Genomic DNA, 18,660 nt, shown 5'->3' with positions numbered 1-18,660 from the left:
GGGTTGGTAGCAGTAAACTGGTAGAACTAAAGAAAAAAAGATGACAATAAACTAGCATGTAGCTAAGACTGATAAAAACAAGTAAACCAGGTTGTAAAAAAAATTCGCACTGTGCTCTACAAACCTTACCAATATTTGACCTCATGCTGACTACATTCACTTTACACCACCTGTTTTAAAACAGTTAATTTAGAGTCTGAAACAAGTGTGAAAAATAATGAAAAAAGTTATATAACAGAATAAGATCACTATCCTAAACATACAAAGAACTCAGTAAAAACAAAACAAAACAAAAAACAAAGACCTAAAGCTCAAAAGTAAAATACACATAGGACATATAAATACATAATTTTCAGAAAAGATACAAACGTTTGATCACCATGAAAAGCTGCTCAGTCTTGTGAGCAATCAGAATGTTAAAGGCTGAGCACCTGCAGCGCTGAGGAGAGGGTGGACGCGCCCACCCCCTACCTTTTCTGAGGACGACAGGAAGGGCTGCAGCCGTCGGGGTGGGAATGAGGCAGAATTCACGGAGATCTGAGAGCCTCCCTCTGTCCCTTCCCTCTAAAGTCCATCTGGAGTAGCACGCACACACAGGACAGAACCACACACACAGGGTCCCTGCCGGCTCGGCCCGGGCTGGGTCCCACCCCACGCCCACCCGGGGCTGGCGGCTGTGTCTCGGTACAGCCACCCCTGAGCACGCCGCCCGCCACCGTGAGGAAGGGTGAGGCGGACACACGCTGCTGCCGAGGCTGAAGCCCCATCACTGTGGCCACCAGATACAAAGAGCCGACCCATCGGAAAAGACCCTGATGCTGGGAGACATCGAAGGCAAAGGAGAAGGGGGGACAGAGGACGAGGGGTTGGATGCATCATCGATTCAATGGACGTGACTCTGAGCAAACTCTGGGACGCAGTAGAGGACAGAGGAGCCTGGGCTGCTGCAGCCCACGGGGTCAGAAAGAGTCGGACACGGCTCAGCGACTGAACAACAGCCACACAGGTAGTGAGATGCAAAGCCTTTCTCTAGGTACAGGGGACAAGCCCTCAGACTGGGCGCGGGGGCGACGTGGAAGAGAGTGTGGGAGGACTCTGGCTCTGTCTGCGTTTTATATAATAAGAACACACTCACAGGTTACTTGAGGTGTGTATGAAAAAAATTTAAAAATCAGGAAAGCAGTGTGATTAAATAGAACCAGAGTAAAAAACACAAAAATTTAAAAAAATTTCTGCATAGGAAAAGATAATCAAAATGTTTACATGTGTAAAAGAATTAAGCAAGTCTCACAATGCACAAAATACTTGCAACACGTGAAAAACAACACCAGCAATATTCTATTCGATCACTTCCCTGTTTGGGCCAACTCCTCTGCAACTGTGGTATGATTCGTGTTAGTTCTCTGACAATCATCTCACTGAAGCTTCATGAATATGTGAACAAGGCTGTTACAGGGCTCCTCTTACAGGCAATGACCGAACGGTTCCGGAAGCGTGAGGTCGTGACTGGGGTCCCACAGCCCGCCCTCCGTGTGGGTCTCAGCCCACAAGGCCTGTCTGCACCACAAGGCCTGCCTCCCGTCTCCACACGACCTCGGTCTCTATCTGCTTCGGGCAATCAGGAGTATGACTTACCGAGAGGAAATCATAAGTCTTGTCTCCAAAAAGCCCGTTGGCGGTTCTGAGCAAGTACCGTGTATCCGTCCTGTTAACTTCGCTGAGAAGGTTCTGGAAACCCTGGTGGACATCTTCACCTCCCCCACTGCTCTTGTTTAGAGAAAGCGTCTGAAAAAAAAAAAAAAAAAAACAGATAAAAACGCACAAGTGCAGTACGCCCTGACTACAAGAGAGCGAGGCCTGTCTGCCGAGCGAGGCCTGTCTGCCGAGCGAGGCCTGTCTGCCGAGCAAAGCCTTTGGGACTCAGATCGCGGACACTGGCTCACGGGCAAAGGAAAGAGCATCGGCCGCCGCCCAGAACCGGCTTCCCGAACGTACCTGGCACATCTGGGCTGCGGTGTTGCCCCTGGCTCCCATGAGGACCATGGCCAGGGCAGAGGAGATGCTTAGGGGCGAGATAAACACATTTTTCGAGTTGCCCTCACCCAGCTTTTTCAGAAGGGTCAAGGCAAACGTGCCGTTTGCTTCTGACAGCGCATCCATGGTGGCGAGGCTGAAAGGATGGATTTAAAATCAGTGTCACGCAAATTCAGGCCACAGGTCGGCCACGTCTCACTCCGCTCTTAACTGTTGTTAGCACTGACGCTCTGCTTGGACGAGCAAACAGCTACACGCACAAAACTCGGTTTCCTCGGGGCCTCAGACCCCCCCTGTGGGCTTCTAACACGTGAACACGGCTGAGACACGCTGCTGACACACAGAGTGTGCTGGGACACGGCCTGGGAGGGTCGGGAAGGAGCTGTGGGCTTTTGCTCCCATTTCTAGATTGTTCGGTGTGTTTGGGGCCTATAGGTACAATTTTATATCAAGAATCATTCAAAATGATCAATCCAAACACACAGTTACACAAGTTGGACATTATGTAAAGAGACAGAAAGACCCTGATTAGCATAACCTGAAGCCTTGAGATAAAAGACAAGAAAATCCCATACAAAGAAGCACAAAAGCCTCAAAGACAAACCCCCTGAGGCCCAGGTCTCCTCCTATGGGACCTCCACCTGTGCCAAAGCCTGAATCCAGGGCCCTGTGCCCAGGCCCAGGACCTGCTCACCCCACTCAGGACAAGGGCTCGGGACGCGCCCACGTCCACCTCCAGGGCCCGGCCTCGGAGGTCGACAGCCCCTCCACGGAGGGCGTTTGGTCCAGAACAGGACACTGGGGGAGGGGTGGGGGTGCGTGAGGGTTCAGGGCCTCTCTGCCTGGTGGGAAGGGATGACAGCTGAGAGATCCCCAGTTCTTCAACAGAAAGCAGCGTCAGTCCTAGATACCAACGTGGGAGAAACAGGCAGGTGAGCCCGAGGAAAGGGCGCGAAGCCGCAGGGCGTGCAGGCTGGCAGCCCCGCTCCGGGCCCTGCGTCAGCTCCCTGATTTCTGTCCCCCTGCATGAGGACAGGGACGCACCAGGTAATCTGTGCTCCTGATGGCGTGCAGGGCAGCTCACCCCAAAACACTCCACGGCAGCACACTGATTGCTCTGAAGTAAAGAGACTTGAGAAATAGCTGGTGCAAAAAGCGTGCTCTGCCTTTCTTCTGCTCACCCTGAAAGCTGAAAATAAATCTCCACATGGAAATATCGTCCCTGTACCAGAGGTAGAGAGACATCTTTACAACCAAAGAGGGAAATTCAAGGCTGAAATGGTTGAACAAGGAACCAGCAAACCCTGTTACTTCACGAACTTGCTACCCCAGGCAAAAACCCCTTGTTTTGTCAAATCTTCACACACACATAAAGCTGCCTGCCTTGTCACCTCTTGAGTCTTGTATCTTCGATTTTCGCACGAAATTTAGTAGGGTTGGATTTCTGCTATTGTTTTGTCTTAGCTAAATTTAACTCCTAGACTAACCAGGAAGATGGCAGAGGAGAAGAAACACTCCCCCCACACACATTCTCTTCCATCTTTAATATCCAATTTGGTTACTAGCTAGCAGTGTCCGACTCTTCTGTGACTCCGTGGACTACAGCCTACCTGGCCCCTCTGTCCATGGATTTTCCAGGCAAGAATAATGGAGTGGGTTGCCATTTCCTTCCTTTACATCCATTTAGAATGCCTTTCCAAGTCCCAAGACACCAAGTATCAGCCCCTCTCTTGGTTTCTTTTTTTCTCTTTGGGGGACCGTACGCCCTCAGGAGGGACTGAACCCGGGTCCTCGGCAGTGGAGGCGCGGTGCCGGACCCCTGGACTGCCAGGGAAGGCCCTCTCTTAGTCCCTTTTAAGGGAAAAGCTGTAAAGCACAAACTGAATCCTCGAGTCCACAAGGAGCGGGAGAGTCTTGGTGCTGCTGAGGCCAAGCTGGGCAGAAGTCTCCTTCTGAGCTGCTCACACGCAGCCTGGAGACGGGGTCGCCCCGCGAAGCGCTCAGCCCCTGGCCCCCACCTTCCTCCCTCGCAGGTGCGCCCGAGGCGCGGGCGCGGCTGCCCCTCCTCTTCCGGGCGTGAGGCTCCCGGTCCTCGCCACTCTGGACCCCCGCCCTTTCCTGCGCTGGGCCCCGTGCTCCCTGCTTCGCGGTTTCCTCCCTCCTTTGGGGAAGTGAGGGGTCCAAGGATGTTCTAAGACAGAACAGGCACATCCTGACTTCCAGCATGATGGACACGTCGTTATTCCAGCCTGCCTAGCGACGGGTGGAGTGGCAGCATCCAGAGAGGTCCGCAGGTCACTGTGCCTCTGGACTGGACCTTAGAGGTACTGCTTTGTGGCTTCCCAGCCTGAAGTCTGAGGACACAGCCACCCCAGCCCCGTCCCTCCCCCCCTCCCCAGCAGGCGGAAGCGCTTGACCTCTGACCCCTATCCCTGATATTCTCAACGTCACATAGCTGTGTCTGTCCCCAGATGGGCGGGCTTTATCCATTTGGCTGTGTACTTGGTGGGCACTTTCAACCTGGCTTCCCTGGTGACTCAGACAGTAAAGAATATGCCTGCAATGCGGGATACCTGGGTTCAATCCCTAGATCAGGAAGATCCCTTGGAGAAGGACATGACAACCCACTCAAGTATTCTTGCCCAGAGAATTCTCTGTCCATGACAGAGGAGCCTGGAAAGGTACAGTCCATGGGGTCCCAAGGAGTCACACTCGACTGAGGGACTAACCCCTGCCTTCTTCAAACTGGCAACTCAAGAAACTTCCCCTACCCCTTCCCCTCTGGGAACTTTTAAGGCCCCTGTCACCCCTGTGGACTGACTGTTCTTCTCTGCACCTCCTACCGGCCAGCGCAGAAGCTGCTATCTGCAGGGCACTGGGCAAGGCATGGCTGCCTGCTGCGGGCAGAGAGCTCTGCTCTCATCTGCCTCCCTCTCCTGCATTTTCCATCTCATTTTCTGGAAGACACAGTTGACTTTCTCTTCCAATTTTTCTAGTGCTTTTCTCCAACCTTAGCCATTCTATCCCTCATTGCTAAAGACTCCGAGTCCTCTGCTGTTCTTTCCTGCCCTCCGCTCCAGTTCCCTGGAGGATGTCAGTCACAGGCTGCTGTGTTGTCTTCTGCTCCTCTCATTCTCTCTCTTCTTCTGGGGTTTTGCTCCTGTGGTTGGTGTTTATAATATTTGGCTCTCTTTCATACACAGGCTTTCCACAAATGCCTGATAGTTCTGGGATGTTTGTTATATTAAGGAGAAAACACAAAACAAGGTTGGAAATTGTTTACATGGCAGGATGTGAGTGATCTAGGGGTGAGCAGTTTTTTTTTTTCGTGTGGATCCAGCAAATGAAGGAGCCTCCTGGTCTGGCAGCAGGCAGGGTAGAGGCTGGGTGGTCCACGGGACCTGTAATCCCCTCCTTTCAGTATGAAGCAGGGCAAGAGCTAATAGAGTTTTGCCAAGAGAACGCACTGGTCACAGCAAACACAGGCTATGGCAAAGGCAGAGGAGCCAGAGACCAATTGCCAACATCCGCTGGATCATCGAAAAAGCAAGAGGGTTCCAGGAAAAGATCTATCTCTGCTTTATTGACTATGCCAAAGCTGTTGACTGTGTGGATCACAATAAACTTGAAAATTCTGAAAGAGATGGGAATAGCAGACCACCTGACCTGCCTCTTGAGAAATCCGTATGCAGGTCAGGAAGCAACAATTAGAACTGGACATGGAACAACAGACTGGTTCCAAATAGGAAAAGGAGTACATCACGGCTGTATATTGTCACCCTGCTTATTTAACTTATATGCAGAGCACATCATGAGAAATGCCGGGCTGGATGAAGCACAAGCTGGAATCAAGACTGCTGAGAGAAACATCAATAACCTCAGATATGCAGATGACACCACCCTTATGGCAGAAAGTGAAGAAGAACAAAAAATCCTCCTGATGAAAGTGAAAGAGGAGAGTGAAAAAGTTGGCTTAAAGCTCAACATTCAGAAAACTAAGATCATGGTATGTGGTCCCATCACTTCATGGCAAATAGATGGGGAAACAGTGGAAACAGTGGTTGACTTTATTTTGGGGGGCTCCAAAGTCACTGCAGATGGTGACGGCAGCCATGAAATGAAAAGACACTTACTCCTTGGAAGAAAAGTTATGACCAAACTAGACAGCATATTCAAAAGAATAGACATTACTTTGCCAACAAAGGTCCATCTAGTCAAAGCTATGGTTTTCCCAGTAGTCAGATATGGATGTGAAAGTTGGACTATAAAGAAAGCTGAGCGGTGAAGAATTGATGTTTTTGAACTGTGGTGTTGGAGAAGACTCTTGAGAGTGCCTTGGACTGCAAGGAGATCCAACCAGGCCATCCTAAAGGAAATCAGTCCTTAATATTCATTGGAAGAACTGATGCTGAAGGTGAAACTCCAATTCTTTGGCCACCTGATGGGAAGAATTGACTCATTTGAAAAGACCCTGATGCTGGGAAAGATTGAAGGCGGGAGGAGAAGGGGACAACAGAGGATGAGATGGTTGGATGGCATCACCGACTCAATGGACATGAGTTTGGATAAACTCTGGGAGTGTGTGAAGGACAGGGAGGCCTGACGGGCTGCAGTCCATGGGGTCGCAAAGAGTCGGACGCGACTCAGCGACGGAACGACAACACGAGAGACAAGCTAAACACATGGTCACACGTCTACAAACTCTTTTTTGAGCAGAGTAAAACAGTACTTTCATGTTTAAAAACCACTTCCTCGCTTATTACCTGGTTTCTCTGTCAACTGTGAAATAAATCTCCAAACACTGAGTACCATTTACTAAGATCCTTCTTATTTGTCCTGAGCCGTGAATTTGAAAATAACCTGTCACATAATTATAAGCTGACTTTCTTTTTTTTTTTTAAGCTGACTTTCATGATCACTTTGTAATAACATAAAAATCCTTACTAGTCAATCATAAAAAGATTAAAGAAGGCTTAATCCTAAAAAAGAAAAAAAAAGGACCAAATTTAAGAAATTTATCATAAAGACATTGCAGGTATCAAAGAAAACGATAAACAGTCTAGTGGGACTTTTACATTAAGGGACAGCTCTTCTGCATTGCATGCACATGCCAGTAAGAAGCACACACATTTCACAGGACCCTGAGCGGGCGCGGGGGTCCAGGATCCACACTCACAGCGTCGTGATGTCCACTGCCCGGCCACCCCACCTTCCGCCTCGTGCAGGCCAGTGCCGCGGCCCCACTGCCCCACAGGTACAGTAAGGAGCGCAGTCAGGAGCGGGCTGGGCAGGGACCCTGGCGCTGGGGCCCAAATACCTGGGCTGGAGGGGCGGGCAGAGCGGGAGGGGCAGGCAGACTGAGCCATGCCGGAGGGCGGGGCGACAGTTAGACCTGCACAGGGAGCAACAGCATCTTCCTACCCCCGAAGCCCACCTAGGTAGCAGAGCTGGAAACCCCCACGCTCTATGGGTTGGAAGCTGATTGTATGGAGGACTCTATCAGGTCAGAAAGGAGGCGAGGGATAAAACTGATCAAACACGCTCTTCCTCTTCTGTGGGTTCAGAGGGACAGGAAAGAGGTTGTGTCTCTGTGCAGCAGGTGGCGGCTCTGATGGGCATGTAACCGGTTTGATGGGGCAGAAGGTCGGAGCTAGTGATGCAGTGGGGCGTGGGCTGGGCTCCCAGGGTGACAGAGAGCTGGGCCCAAGGGAGGGATGAGGTCCAGGGGCGGCTGGAGGGGGAGTCATTGATGGGAAAGGGGTCCCGCTCCCAGGAGGTACACGCAGGACCGGGCAGAGGGTTTGGGCTGGGGAGCAGCCAAGGTGAGGCAGGCAGGGCTGGAAGGATTGAGCAGGGCTGGACTGGAAAGAACCTGGAGGCTCTTCTGAGGAATTGGGGTTTTATCCGTCAGTCATGGCGCTGTGGTGTCAGAAAAGACTCTTGAGAGTCCCTTGAACTGCAAGGCAATCAACCCAGACAACCCTAAAGGAAGTAAATCCTGAATATTCATTGGAAGGACTGAGGCTGAAGCTGAAGCTCTAATACTTTAGTCACCTGATGTGAAGAGCTGACTCATTGGAAAAGACCCTGATGCTGGGAAAGATTGCAGGCAGGAGGAGAAGGGGACAACAGAGGATGAGATGGTTGGATTGATCATTAACTCAATGGACATGAGTTTGAGCAAGCTCTGGGTGATGGTGATGGACAGGGAAGCCTGGCGTGCTGCAGTCCACGGAGCTGTAAAGAGTCAGACACGACTGAGGGACTGAACAAGAACATCGGGAACCATTGTAAGACTGAAACTGGATGAGTAACGTGATTCCTTCATTCATCCATATCCTCCCCTCCTTCCCTCCCGTTTCCTTTCTGACTCCAGCACCAGCCCTCAGGATGGACTGGGTGCAGGGGGAGAGGCCCCAGGGGCCCTTAGGACTTGACTCTGGGGACCAGGGCACAGCCAGGTGGGCCTGAGCCTGGGCAGTGCAGCAGTGACGGGATGCTGCCCAGAGCTGATGAGGGCGGGCATCACAGGATGTGAGAACAGGTGGACTGGGGGCAAGGGGCCAGGAAAGGAGTGGAGATGCAGGTGCCAGTTACTAGTGTAACTCAGGTATCTGTACTCATCGTGATGTGATTAAGTGAAAGAGAGCCTCCCGGGGAAGGGGAAAGTCAGGGGTGTAACATAGCATTGCTGTGCTCAGTCGTCAGTCGTGCTGGACTCCTTGAGACCCTGTGGACTGTCGCTCACCATGGCCTAAAAATCCACCCGTAGGATTTTCATTTCCTGCTCCAGGGGAACTTGCTGACCCAGGGATCAAACCCGCATCTCCTGTCAAGGAGGACTCATGGTGCTTGCAGAGCATTAAGTGAAGGTGTCCAGGAGACAAGTAGGAACAGAGCAGGATACGGGACGTGGGTGCAGGAGCCGCATGCGGGATTCACCGGCCCAGCTGCGCCTGTGTGTCAGAGTCATAGCTGAGGACAGAAGCTGAGGCCCCGCCAGAGTGAGAGTGAAAGTCGCTCAGTTGTGTCCGACTCTGTGACCCACGGACTGTGTGGTTCATGTTTAGAATTCTGCAGGCCAGAATGCTGGAGTGGGTAGCCTTTCCTTTCTACACGAGATCTTCCTGACCTAGGGATCGAACTTGGGTATCCGCCATTGCAGGCCAATTCTTTACCATCTGAGCCACCAGAGAAGCCCCAAAGAGATACACAGGGGACATGAACTCCTTCTAACAATCAACTAAAACTCAAAAGATTTTGAAATGTTATCTTTTCCAACTAAATTTTCCCTATGTGCTTACTTTTAAGAAAGTAGCATTGTATCTGAAAAATATTTCCCTATCTGGTTGAATCTGAAGGATCCTGACAAAAAAAAAGAAAAACAGGGCATTGAACTTCCTGACCCAGGATGCAGTGAGTATAACCATAGTGTCAGTGCAATCAACACTTACAGGAGGTTTTCTGAAAGCTATTTCAGAAGTTTCCCAACACTGTCCAGAAGGGAGGAGGTTTCTGCGTTTTTCGAGGCTTTATTTCATGATCTGACTTTCAGCTCTAGAGAAGAAACAGAGTGGGTTTCTGGCAAGCGCACCCCAACAGGTCTGGGTCACCCGTCAGAGCACCATCTCCCACCACCACCAAAGTCAGTCCCTCTTGGCCTCCTAACTCTCAGCCCAGTGAGCCCTGTCCGGGTATTGTTAGCGAAAGACCGTGCCTGCTGCTCTGCCTGTGGGCACTCAGATGCCATGTCTCAGCAGCCTACAAAGAGCAATGCTGAGCATGGCCTTGTTCTGCAAAGCTTTCTGGAACTTTGAAGGCCTTTCTCCCTCTAAACTTGGTTTTTCCTTAACTTTGAAGACCTTTTTCGCTCTAAACTTCTTTCTTCCGTAACTTTGAACACCTTTATCCAAATAGGAAAAGGAGTACATCAAGGCTGTGTATTGTCACCCTGCTTATTTAACTTCTATGCAGAGTACATCATGAGAAACACTGGGCTGGAAGAAGCACAAGCTGGAATCAAGACTGCCGGGAGAAATATCAGTAACCTCAGATATGCAGATGACACCACCCTTACGGCAGAAAGTGAAGAGGAACTAAAAAGCCTCTTGATAAAAGGGAAAGAGGAGAGTGAAAAAGTTGGCTTAAAGCTCAACATTCAGAAAACGAAGATCATGGCATCCGGTCCCATGACTTCATGGGAAATAGATGGGGAAACAGTGGAAACAGTGTCAGACTTTATTTTGGGGGGCTCCAAAATCACTGCATAGGTTGACTGCAGCCATGAAATGAAAAGACTTTTACTCCTTGGAATTAAAGTTATGACCAACCTAGATAGCATATTGAAAAGCAGAGACATTACTTTGCCAACAAAGGTCCGTCTAGTCAAGGCTATGGTTTTTCCAGTGGTCATGTATGGATGTGAGAGTTGGACTGTGAAGAAAGCTGAGCACCGAAGAATTGATGCTTTTGAACTGTGGTGTTGGAGAAGACTCTTGAGAGTGCCTTGCACTGCAAGGAGATCCAACAAGTCCATTCTAAAGGAGATCAGCCCTGGGTGTTCTTTGGAAGGAATGATGTTAAAGCTAAAACTCCAGTACTTTGGCCACCTCATGCTAAGAGTTGACTCCCTGGAAAAGACTGATGCTGGGAGGGATTGGGGGCAGAGGAATAGGGGACGACAGAGGCTGAGATGGCTGGATGGCATTACCGACTTGATGGACGTGAGGTTGAGTGAAGTCCGGGAGTTGGTGATGGACAGGGAGGTCTGGCATGCGGCAATTCATGGGGTCGCAAAGAGTCGGACACGACTGAGCGACTGAACTGAACAGAACTGATCAGTCTACACTTGCTTTTTCCTTAACTTTGAAGACGTTTCTCCTTCTAAACTTGTTTCCTCCATGAGTGCTCCATCCTTGCATAATGAAGATTGTCACCTCAAGTAGCAGGGACGTCTCAGCCTCTCCAATGAGCGTGGCAGTGGGCTGGGCGCTGGGCCCCTGGCTGAGTCATGACCTCTGACGTGAGGTGCCTCCCAGGTGATGAGAACACCAGAAGTGCTCAGACATACTTCTTAGATTTCATGAGAAAACATGTAGATGGTGGCAGCCACACAGAAATTCCCCAAGAAAGTCCCCGGCAGACACTTCATTCTGGACGGACTTTGTGGAGGAGCTTCCGTATTCTGTGTGATTCCCACTAGGTGACTGGCCTTAGGACAGCCTCATTCTCCTTGACTTGATTTTGTGTCCGTACCTCAACTGCAGTGTCTGGACACATTTCTAAAAGGATGGTGAGGCTCCTGGGGGATGTGACTAAGTACAAATGTGAAAGCCCTTGAGCCAGACGCAGAGGGAAACAGCATTTTAGAGCCGGGTCTTCCCGGTGATGTCAGAGAACAGGTCCTCTGAGAATGACCTGGGAGTTCCCGGGAGGTGGTGGTGGGGGGAAGGTACATGTGTCCTGGAGGGGATTGAAGAGAAGACAGTGGCAGGAAGGAGCCTTGAAATCCAAGCCAGATTGGGAATGGCCTGCACCCAGCACACGGGACCCAGAGAAGGGCGCCCAGTGGTTCCGGGGTTCCACACAAAGTGCTGGGCAGTCGGCTCCCCTGCTCCCTGCAGCCCTGTCCTCAAGTGTTTTAGCTTCTGTAAAGAAACAAGAGGTGGCCGGGAGGAGGGGACCCGAGCCCAGGAAGGTGTCCCAGTGCTCGGCAACACTGAAAGACAGATCAGGCTGATGGTTAAAAATGAATGTTGATTAACCAGGAGATTCCTGGATCCCGAGGCTGACCCAGCACCACCCCCAGTGAGGTCAAGCCCCCAAAATGGCACCAGGAGCTGAGAGGAAGGATGTGTGTCACAGAGGCAGCCCAGTCAGAGGGCCGGGACCCCTCCTCTGGCTCACTAATCTCCCCCCACCACCACGCTGCGTGTCACATGGCAGAGAAGCGGGACTTCAAGTATGGCCGTTCGGAGGGTTTTTTCCAGACCAAGGAATTTTATGAAAACTACACAGATTGAAAGCTTCAGTTTCACAAGAGGCTTCTCTCTAAAAACCCTGTTCAGTCCTAATGTGGATTTATGACACAGAGGAAAGGACCAGGTTGGACCTAAAGAGACACTTAAGAAGCAAGTCAAATGATAGGGGTAAAATTCCCTGAGACTCAGAACTGAAGCAATCGCAGTGTGCCTCAGAAAGAGGTGAGAGGTCCTGGGTGGGCGGTGAGGGTGGCGGTGACCTGCCCAGGAGCGGAGATCTGGGAAGGGAGGACCCAGGGTAGTCCTCCTACAGGACAGCGGGAACAGGGAGTCGGGGGGACGCACAGGCTGGGCTACATGGGGTGGGTGTATTGGGAGTGACGCCAGGGAGGGGGGCTTCAGAAACAAGAAAGGAGGCAGACATAATTCAGAAGCAATATTAAAATTCAAAATCAGAGTCAGACGGGTATCTCTCAGCCCGCGTTTAAGACATGTGCTAGCGTTGCTGGTATTTCCTTTTCACGAATGTCTGAACCTGACTTCCTGACAGCATTTACACCTATTTGCTCCACAGAGTTGGTGGGCAGTTTCCAGAAGACACTGCGTGTCACGTTCGTTAACTTCAGTGAGAAGTGATGGGAAGCTTGGTAAACATCTGCCTCTACCACTGCTGATGCGAAATACCACCACTGACTTTGCACGACACCCACTAGGCCCCCGAAGAGAAACCTCCAGACACACCGCTGTGCTGGAGATGTGGTGGGTTCCGACGTGAAAGGGGCCCGATTACGTGTCCAGCCAGCATTGCTCACAGGCAGCACGGCTGACGAGTGGGGTCAGATGACCATTCCTGACGTGGTTCCTGTGCTCCTCCACTAGAGGCCAGCTGCACCTCCCTCCATTATGACAACAAAAATACCTCCGGGCGCGCTACCTGTCTTCAAGGGGGACAGTGCCCACCAGCTGATAATGGTGTCACAGACTCATTCAGCCCAGGAGGGCATAAGTCATGATAACCGGAGGAAGACAGGAAAAATCTCTTTGGGACTGAATCTAACCTGGCCTGGGGAATACAGGGAAGAGCCTATGTAGAAATGAAAGTGAAAATGGTTCACCAGCAACTTCATAGAATTTTCCAGACCCAGCGGAGACTCTGTCACAATGAGAGTATAGGTGATTCCTGTATCCCCACCACCACCTCCGACCCCCACCCTGGCCAGAGATTACCTGCTCCATGAGCAGAACCAGGACCCCGGGGAACCCCAGTTGGGTTCCCTGGACGCACCTCAGGTGAATGTGCACACACCCTGGCACTGACTGCTGTTGTTGATCATATTACATGTGAATTATACACAGGATATCGAGCATATGTTAACATCGTGCATATGGCGAGGTTCCAGGACACATTCACCCTGATTTGTGGTGATCGGTTATCGGAAACCAAGACACCTGATTACTCACAAGCAGCCAGTCGTGGCTGCCCGGGCTCATAACCGGTGACTCTGGGCATCAGGCCCTGGTGGGCGAGAGCCCCTTTCCCTGTGCACCAGCCGCCAACACTTCTCTGAGCCGGAACCACGCACACTCAGCTCTTAGAACCTCACAGCCTCAGAGCCGCACGCCCGGGGCAGGGCAGGTGTGACCCAGCTGTAAGCAGGGGGAGATGTGGCTGAGGAAGCAGGTGAGTCTGAGCCGAGAACCGCAGAGAGCCCCGACTGCTGCTGGCTCGCCTTCGGGTTGCTGTCTGCCCTACCATCCAGGACAGAGTTCTGCAGATAAAGAGCGCAGTTCTTCGCAAAGAAGAGCCATATTTAAATCCCCATGTCCTGAATTGGTTTGCCAGAAGTTTTACCTTCATTTTCCATTTGAAGGATTCCTTAACAAGAAAAATCCCATGTTCTGTTCAGCTCAGCCCCTCAGTCATGGCCAACTCTTTGTGACCCCATGGACTGCAGCATTCCAGGCCTCCCTGTCCATCACAAACTCCTGGAGCTTGCTCAAACTCATCGAGTCGGTGCAACCATCTCATCCTCTGTCACCCCCTTCTCCTGCAGCCCTCAATCTTTCCCAGCATCAGGGTCTTGTCCAATGAGTCAGGTTTTTGCATCTGGTGGCCAAAGTATTGGAGCTTCAGGTTCAACATCAGTCCTTCCAATATTCAGGACTGATTTCCTTTAGGATTGACTGGTTTGATCTTGCAGTTAAGGGACTTTCAGGAGTCTTCTCCAACACCACAGTTCAAAAGCATGAATTCTTTGACACTCAGTCTTCTTTATAATCCAACTGTCCTAACCATATATGACTACCGGAAAAACCATAGCTTTCCATGGATGAAACTTTGTCAGCAAAGAAACGTCTTGCTTTTTAATATGCTGTCTAGGTTAGACATAAGTTTTCATCCACGGAGCAAGCGTCTTAATTTCACAGCTACAGTCACCATCTGCAGTGATTTTGGAGCCCAAGAAAATGAAGTCTCTCACAGCTCCATTGTTTTCCCACCTGTTTGCCATGAAGTGATGGGACCAGATGCCATGATCTTCCCTTTTTGAATGCTGAGTTTTCAGTCAAATTCTCCTTCTTCTCTTTCACTTTCATCAAAGGCTCTTTAGTTCCTCCTTGCTTTCTGCCATAAGGGTGGCGTCATCTGCATATCTGAGGTTATTGATATTTCTCCTGGCAATCTTGATTCCAGCTTGTTACACACAAATAAACAGGTTTAATTGTCAATAGATTCTTTGACTTAATTTCAGCATGCAGGTATAAAAAGAAAAGAAATAGAAACCATAGAGAGAAGTGACAGCACTCACATCACCGAGGTGGGTTCCCAGCCGACCTCCAGACTGGAGTTTCCCTGGGAAATGCCGAATGAGGTCGGTCTGGACCCCCAGCTAGGAAAGGATCCCGGGCTGTTGAGACTTCACACTGCGCTTATGGGGGCTGCCATTTATAATCCCAGGCTGCACATTGATATCATCATCGGCTCAGTGAAAAAAACGCAGCTCCGGTTTTTTCTTTAACTGTAACAATGCTGTTTGTTTCACCTTGTGAGTCAGAAGATTCCTTAGACTGGGGCCTAACATCAGGAGCTAAGAAATTCCAAGGCCCACGCACTTTCATATCTGAAGTGCCCCTTGACTTGCTGGTAACGATTGTCATGCTTGCAGGCAGGTATGAGGGACAGCAGGGTCCAGGGTCTGAAGTCGGTCAGAGGTATGCTGCCCTTTTCCTGAAGCCTGAACCAGGCTACCTCCACTTTAATTTAAACTCGGGAGATTGTGGAAGAAAGGGAGGACAGATTTTGGCAAGAATGTGAGTGGGATCGCACAGGATTTGTTCTTTTGGACGGGTGTGTTTCACTTGGCGTCACATCCCCAAGGGTCATCCGTGTCAGAGCCTGTGTCCGGCTCACCTTCCTCTTAAAGGCGGGTGCGTCTCCGTTGTGTGGAGACTACACTCTGTTACCGTTTGTCTCGGATGGACAGGTGGGAGGCCTGCACGCCTGGCTGCTGAGAATAACGCTGCTGCAGACACGGGGCTGCGAGTGTCTGTCTGAGACCCTGCTCTCAGTTCTTCTGGGGACATACCCAGAGGTGGAACTGGGCCTCATGCGGGCCTTCTGTGTGGAGGCTGTGAGGAATGGCCATATTGTTTCAGCCCCATTTTCACGAGCAGATGGATCATCATGGGATCTTTCCTCCAGATTCCCAGTGGATGGCAAAGCGCTTGGCTCTGCGGTCCTGAGACCACTCCATGAAGCCGGGGAAGGGCCGTCTGTGCCTCTGGGGGCACCTGAGGACAAAAGCAGGCCTGGGTGGGTAAGACGGGGAGCGGGGCGTGACTGTGTCAACCGGCACCTCTCTGCTCGAGGCTTTATCTTACTTGCTTTGCTCAGTCGCTAATTTGTGACCAACTCTGCGACCCCGTGGACTGTAGCCCACCAGGCTCCTCGGTCCACAGGGTTTCCCAGGCAAGAATCCTGGAGGGGTAGCCATTTCCTCCTCCAGGGGATCTTCCCGACCCAGGGATCAACCCTTCATCTGCTGCACTGGCAGGCGGATACTTCACCGGAGAAGCCCACAGGAACGCTGAGGGTGACTCCAAGGCCAGAGGGACACTGACACGAGGACGCTGGCTCAGAAGAGGAAGATGACTGTTCCTACCAGGAGCGGGGAACATGCCGCCTGCACCTTGACCTCAGATAACCAAGGAAAGTTGCAAATAGAGGCAGGGCGAGCTTCCAGGACCATCCGCATCCTCCTTCCGGGAGGCTGTGAGTGAGTGGTGGAACTACAGGGCTGGGCAGTGCAGGCGCTAAAGCTGACAGCCACCATTTTCCGGGCGATTTCTGAGGTTTGAACACAGAGAGAGGAAGGGACGGGGGAGACTGTGCCCTGGAAGGGAAGGGTTCTGTGCAGCCTGAGTCCACAGGCCTCTGGAGGAAAGCGCCTCTTCCTTAGGGGACCTCAGTCACGTTCAACTGACTGGACCAGGCCCACACACGTGCTGGCGGCCAGTCTGCCTTACTCAAAGTCGACTCATTTAATCCTCATTTCCTGTAAAAGCTACCTTCACGGAAACATCTCAATTGGTGTTAGACCAGCTAACTGGTCCTCTGGCCCAGTCAAGGCGACACACAAAATCAACGGTCATGCTGGGCTGCCTCATCTTTCCCATGCTCACGTGTGGATGGGAGAGCTGGACATAAAGAAAGCTGAGCGCCGAAGAATTGATGCTTTTGAACTGTGGTGTGGAGAAGACTCTTGAGAGTCCCTTGGACAGCAAGGAGATCCAACCATTCCATCCGAAAGGAAATCAGTCCTGAATGTTCATGGAACGACTGATGCTGAAGCTGAAACTCCAATACTTTGGCCACCTGATGCGAAGAGCTGACTCACTGAAAAAGACCCAGATGGTGGGAAAGATTGAAGGCAGGAGGAGAAGGGAAGGCAGAGGATGAGATGCTTGGATGGCATCACCGACTCGATGGACATGAGTTTAAGTAAGTTCTGGGAGTTGGTGATGGACAGGGAGTGCTGGCGTCTGCAGTCCATGGGCTTGCAAAGAATAAGACATGGCTGAGCGACTGAAATGACCTGAACTGGGCTACTTCTTTCTCTCATGGAAACACATGCTGTGTGGAGTTCAAAAGCCAACTATGGAAATATCCCGACCAAAATGTGTATATATTTTAATGTGGAAACAGTGGATTGAGAAGATCTTTCATTTCTCAGGATTTGCTTTGAGCTTACCTGCTACTCAACATCTGAAAAAAAGACTATTTTTCTCCATAAAAGGTACTATAGTCCATGGCAGGACTGGCTCCGTAATTTGCAGGGTCTGGAGCAAAATGAGAATGCAGGACCCTCTGCTCAAAAGCTATAAAGGATCTGAAGACAATGAAAGCAGAGCACTGAGCCGCAGGTCCTTCTGGGGGGCTCAGAGAGGCCCACCGGCCACTCCTCCTTGAAGCCGAGCTGGTCACAGACAAGATCAATTGGGAGGAAAGTAAGTGAGAGTGAGAAGGCTCGGCCACGTCTGACTCTGCGACCCTGAGTCCGTGGGATTCTCTAGGCCGGAATCCTGGAGTGGGGAGCCAGTATCTCCCGGGGACCTTCCTAAACCAGGGATCGAAGCCCGATCTCCCGCACTGCAGGCGATTCTTCCCGGTCTGAGCCACGAGGGAAGGACTATGACGAGGACAGGAATTCCAAGTTTATTGATAACAAATGCACGGGAGATTATAAGGCAATTATATTTTAAAATTTTAATGAGATCAATTTGAAAAATACAGTTTTGAGGAAACTGCAGATGACATTTAACGCAGTAGATCGAGCTAAGAAAGAGATGTGCAGAGGCCGAGCTGTGTGACAGGTTCTGTAACACACGGGCCCACTGTGTCCATCGTCACAGCATCCCACTGACGGCCTGGTGGGGACGAAGGACAGATGCCTCAGACCCTGGATGGACAGACAGCTCACTTCAGGCGACAGTGGTCCAGGCTGGGGCGAGGGGGGCGCTGACGCCGCTGGCCTGCCCACCGCCCGCTCCCAAGGGCAGCGTCTCTGCAGCCTGTCTCTCCTCACAGCTCAGGCGCTGACTTGGGCACAGCAGAGACAGCAGACTAGAGACAGGCTGAGAATGTTGGTCACACCATTAGGTTAGAGGGAGCCCAGCTCCTGATGACACCACAGGGAGGCCATTCGACACCCCACCACTTTCCACCCGAACCGCAGCATCGGCTGGGCGGGGGCCCCACATCTCAGCAGGGAACACGGGCGGCTGCAGAAAGCTTCGTGCAGTTCAGTCACTCAGTCGAGTCCGACTCTTTGCGACCCCATGGACTGCTGCACGCCAGGCCTCCCTGTCCATCACCAACTCCCGGAGTTACTCAAACTCATGTCCATCGAGTTGGTGATGGCACCCAACCATCTCATCCTCTGTCGTCCCCTTCTCCTCCTGCCTTCAATCCTTCCCAGCATCGGGTCTTTGCAAATGGCTCTTCCCATCAGGTGGCCAAAGTATTGGAGCTCAGCTTCAGCGTCAATCCTTCCAATGAACATTCAGGACTGATTTCCTTTAGGATGGACTGGTTGAAACCTTAGCCCCCTCTTTATCTCCAGTACCAGCGGCAGGATGGAAAGTCACC

The 18,660-nt window shown here is 51.2% G+C and overlaps 1 protein-coding gene across 3 annotated transcripts in view; it reads right to left on the bottom strand.

Annotated features, from left to right (window-relative positions):
- Window positions 1-18,660, bottom strand: part of LOC133236793 (serpin B6-like) — a 34,791-nt gene that overhangs the window by 4,739 nt on the left and 11,392 nt on the right. Inside the window, exons 1-4 of one of the 3 annotated variants that reach the window (XM_061398993.1) lie at window positions 12,827-13,108; window positions 9,489-9,591; window positions 1,996-2,170; window positions 1,636-1,785 (exon numbers count right to left, since the gene is read on the bottom strand). In XM_061398993.1, the coding sequence (XP_061254977.1) occupies window positions 1,636-1,785; window positions 1,996-2,160 (315 nt within the window). In that variant the 5' untranslated portion in view covers window positions 2,161-2,170; window positions 9,489-9,591; window positions 12,827-13,108. Of the gene's footprint in view, window positions 1-1,635; window positions 1,786-1,995; window positions 2,171-9,488; window positions 9,592-12,826; window positions 13,109-18,660 lie in introns of those variants that run through there. The other 2 variants (XM_061398995.1, XM_061398994.1) reach the window with 2 other exon arrangements.

The sequence above is a fragment of the Bos javanicus genome, chromosome 23, assembly GCF_032452875.1.
Source record: "Bos javanicus breed banteng chromosome 23, ARS-OSU_banteng_1.0, whole genome shotgun sequence".
Taxonomy (NCBI): domain Eukaryota; kingdom Metazoa; phylum Chordata; class Mammalia; order Artiodactyla; family Bovidae; genus Bos; species Bos javanicus.
This window is presented reverse-complemented; position numbering and strand designations above follow the sequence as displayed.